This window comes from Hermetia illucens, chromosome 4 (genome assembly GCF_905115235.1).
Source record: "Hermetia illucens chromosome 4, iHerIll2.2.curated.20191125, whole genome shotgun sequence".
NCBI classification, from domain to species: domain Eukaryota; kingdom Metazoa; phylum Arthropoda; class Insecta; order Diptera; family Stratiomyidae; genus Hermetia; species Hermetia illucens.
The window spans coordinates 159,735,596-159,739,925 of record NC_051852.1 but is presented as its reverse complement, the minus strand read 5'-3'; the positions used below and the strand labels follow the sequence as shown (position 1 = coordinate 159,739,925).

At 47.6% G+C, this 4,330-nt stretch overlaps 1 protein-coding gene across 1 annotated transcript; it reads right to left on the bottom strand.

Annotated features, from left to right (window-relative positions):
• Positions 1 to 3,024: 3,024 nt before the first annotated feature.
• LOC119654740 (trypsin beta-like) lies at positions 3,025 to 3,898 on the bottom strand. The gene has a single exon (XM_038060271.1). The coding sequence runs from the start codon at positions 3,881 to 3,883 to the stop codon at positions 3,095 to 3,097; it is 789 nt and encodes a 262-aa protein (XP_037916199.1). The 5' UTR covers positions 3,884 to 3,898; the 3' UTR covers positions 3,025 to 3,094.
• Between the last annotated feature and the right edge of the window lie 432 nt (positions 3,899 to 4,330).

Below are 4,330 nucleotides of genomic sequence, written 5' to 3'. Positions count from 1 at the left end.
TTGCTGTGGACCTTTCAACCAGGGCAAAGTGGAAGACCGGCGGCGTGTTGCAAGACTATGACACAGTATTCTTTAGGGAAGGATCAAAGATGGCCTATGGAGTCGGCGCGGGGGTTTTCTCGAATACACACCGTGTATTCAAGTCGTATGGTCGCCCAAGTTTCGCCAGTGTATTCCAGGCGGAAGTACTGGCGATATTGGATTGTCGATGGCTGGAGCGTGATTCGAGCCCCAAGCGTAACATGGCCACTCTGACTGACAGCCAAGCGGCCATCAAGGCCTTGTACTCAACGACGCCATCTTCTCGGCTGGTGGGGCAGTGCAGAGATGCGCTTAACCGTCTGGGCGGCACGCTCAAAGTCACTCTCCTCTGGGTTCCCGGGCACAGGAACATAGAGGGGAATGAGCGCGCTGACGGATTGGCCAGGCAAGGCTCTGCTCTTGGCAGTCCCTCGGCGAATACAGTCGATGTTCCGCTGGCGGCTGTCGGGGGCCGAGTCTACTGACACTACCTAGCAACCGCGGGCCTGAGATGGCGAAGGCTTACAATCTGTGCCAAGTCAAGGAGAATTTGGCCCGCTTATAACATAGCCCGGTCACGAGAGCTCCTGTGTCAGAGACGCACAAATGCTTTCAATATTACGGCGGTCTGCACGGAGCACTGGCCCATAGGGGACCATGGCGCTAGGCTCGGCATACCCTACAACTCGCATTGCCGAAGCTGCGGAGAAGGAAGGACACCCTCATGCATTTTCTCTGCGATTGCCCAGCTCTGGCTAGAGTCAGGCTGCGGACACTGGGAAAATCATTCTTTGGGGACCTCAGAGAGATTTTTAGCTGCAGGGTGGGAGAGTTGCTTTCCTTCGTGAGTGCTACGGGCTGGCTCTGAAGATCCGAGCCGGCTGGACTCTGCCTCCCGGCTCCCATAATAACAGTCACGGTCTTAGGAGTTTGTGGTATCAAAACGGCGCACCAAAGCGCTAATTGGGCTCCTCGGAGCGGCTACTGATACCCTACCTACCTACCTTACGTTTAAAGAACAGGAGGTACACAGAAAGCGATGACGAAACGGCAAACCATTCGCTTCAAATGCACTTCACAGACAGCATCCAAAATCTAATCTCGGGGCAGACAGGCGCATACAGCCCTTAACCGAGAGACTAGAATCTGGCATGCAAAGTAGTAGCACTGGAGCGAGTAAAATGAGCATTTAACTCGTTCCATAGATACAAATCTGCAGATGCAGATGGCATTATTCCTGCGCTAGTAATAGAGGGAATGGATGCCCTGGGTCTGTATATTCGGAATATATATCGGGCATGCCTAGCACACGATTATATTCCAATTAACTGACGTGCTGTGAAGGTGTTATTCATTCCCAAACCAGGGAAACCTACCTACACAGGCGCGAAAAGGTTCCGACCGATCAGTCTAACGTCTTTTCTACTAAAAGGACTAGAAGGGATACAAACATTCCTAAGTGACTACTACACCACAGGCAACACGTCTACCACAAAAGTAAATCCACGGAGACAGCATTCGATGAACTCACGGCCAAAAATTGAAAAGGCGATGTCCAAAAAAGAATACGCCTCAGGCGCATTCATGGACATCGAAGGTGCCTTCAATTATGCCTCATTTGCGGCATTTGTGATGCGGCAAGACAGCATGGAATCCAACCGTTGCTAATTAGTTGTATCCTTCAAATGCTATTGATCGGCCAGAAGTCTGTTGAAGCAGGATGTCTCCGGAGCTGGCCACAGGGAGGGGTTCTCTCCCCCGCTGTTATGGCCCTTGGTTATGGATACCCTGTTGTGGCTCCTGGAGGACAAAAAAGTGATCGCGTAAGCATTTGCGGACGATCTAGTAGCAATAATTACCGGCAAGTATCAATGCAACTCTGCAATGGACTCACGATGGACGTTAGGTAGGGTAGTTATACGCTAACTATCTTAGCAGGGGCTGGAATTCAGCTGGCATTAACAGTCAAATATTTAGGAGTACATTTCGACTCCAAGTTAACGTGGAAGCACCATATCCAGGAATAATATCAGAAATCCTGCAGATTGCTCTGATGCTGTAGGAATGCGATAGGTAAGACCTGGGTACTTCCACCAAAACGGTCAGTCGTGGAGGGCGGATCGGGCGCAGGAGTGTTCTCAGGGAATCTGATTATAGAACTGGCCTGACCCCTCGGAAAAATGACGACCATATTCCAGGCAGAGGTATATGCCATTTCATTGGGAACAGAAGAATGTCTGACAATCAGGCGGCATTATCAGCATTAGACAGTAACGACATATCAAGCGAGTTGGTGGGGAGTTGTCATCAGGTTCTGCTGAAACTTGGCCGACCGAACGAAACATTCCTGATCTAACATCGCTGGTAATGAGGAGGCTGATAGACTGGTTCGCCGAGGGTCTGGATTCGGAATGGTGGGGCCAGAACCAGCTTCCACTGTCTACTCTGAAAGGTTAAACTGCAAGCATTCACGCAGCCCAGTGGAGAAATTTGAACTTTTGCCGGCAGGCGAAAATCCTTGTGGGGAACCTGGGCTCACTAGAACGGCATTTTTGTTTTCCCTCAAGAAGTGGGACATGAAAACCCGAGTAGGGCAGCTACCCGGCCCCCTCAGATCTCAGACGCAGACACCTCGGTAAGGTTTTCTTCAATGAAGAATCTGCATATTCTCTGCCACTGGAGAATGTTCTCAGATTCGCTAAGGCCTGCGAACGCTGTAGGCGGGAAGCCATTGAATAGGAGATTTTCGAGGATAGTAAAATGGGCCTAAAAATGGCCTGAGTGCTCGGAGTTCCGGTTTCCCCCAGTAAACTAAACTAACTAACTAGGGGTAATTGGTAGCGTAGGATTGTATACTGTTTATGGTTATATCGGAAGCCTGACCTTTAGCGATAGATTTCCACCCCGGATTTATGTGAAGGAAAGCTCAAGAACACGATTGTTCAGTTTCCAGACCAATACTTCGTTTGAATTTATGTTAACTGTAATTTGAAAAATCAATCATAACTTTCCATACAAAATTTATTCGTAAAAAAAGCAAATGCCAAATATCTTAAAATTAGACATAGGAAATTTACAATTTGCTATCAATCCATGAGCGAAGGTAACCAACGCTAGAATAGACACCTGGATAGCCAGCACGGGCACATCCGTATCCCCATGAAACAATACCAACCAATGTGTTACCAACAGCCAATGGGCCGCCGGAGTCTCCTTGGCAAGCGTCCTTTCCTCCTTGCTTTTCACCAGCGCACATCATAGCATCAGTGATGCTACCCTTGCCATAAGCTGCTCCACAATCGGCATTGTTTACAACGGAGACATCAACAAATTGGAGAACAGAAGGTGAGGCTCCACCTTCTTTAAGAGCGCCCCAACCACTGCAGGTTGCCTTGACTCCAGCTTCAACAACAGATCCAGCTGAAGCGAGGTTGATTGTTTGAATGGATTCTCCAAGTTCAAATCCTTCTTCAAGGAACAAAATAGCGACATCATTGTCGACAGTGCTGCTGCTGTATTTTTCATGGATAATGATCTTGCTGACCTTCTTTGTTACTCCACCGCTGGTACGGTATGAGGTACCGGCAGTGATGGCCAAGTTGCTAGCAGAGACTCCTTGGACACAATGAGCGGCACTAATGATGACGTCTGGTCTGTAGATGGATCCTCCGCAACGGTGGCTTCCTCCATATTTCATGGAGACGGTGTAAGGGTATGATTCGATGGTGGTTTCCTTACCACCAACAATACGGGCTTCCCACAGTGGGGCAAGGCCACCGGGAACTGCTGCCCCGAAGGCGCAAGCAAGCAAAGCACTGAGAACAACAAAGCGAAACATAGTAGAAACTGGTTTACTTCCCATCAAGTTACTACTTTTATACCCAGAAATTCGCTCTATCTTGAGTTACAAGGGCTTAATTTGTCAAATCTTATTTAAGCCGCGGATACGGATTGATAATTGATAAGGTAGCCGTTTACAGACATCTGATTATTTCAACATATTCCATTTTAAAAATAGCTCTTATGTAGTATGTTAAGGTCGTGTGGTTTATTTCAATGGTTAAATCTAAAAAACATTGACCGTTTGTTTTCATTGAAATGTGAGAAAGGAGAGGGGGGAAATGTACAGATGTTTGAATGGGGTTTTTCCTCAGAAAAAGCCTCAAGATAAGAGGGGGCTTTTTAATTAATTAAGCGCTGAAGTTTAGATTTACTATAATTAATCCTAATTGTTTGTAATTTGACTACATTGAACGTATCCATATGTTAGGCGACACCTTCTTTGACGTCCGTGTTTCACATCAATATA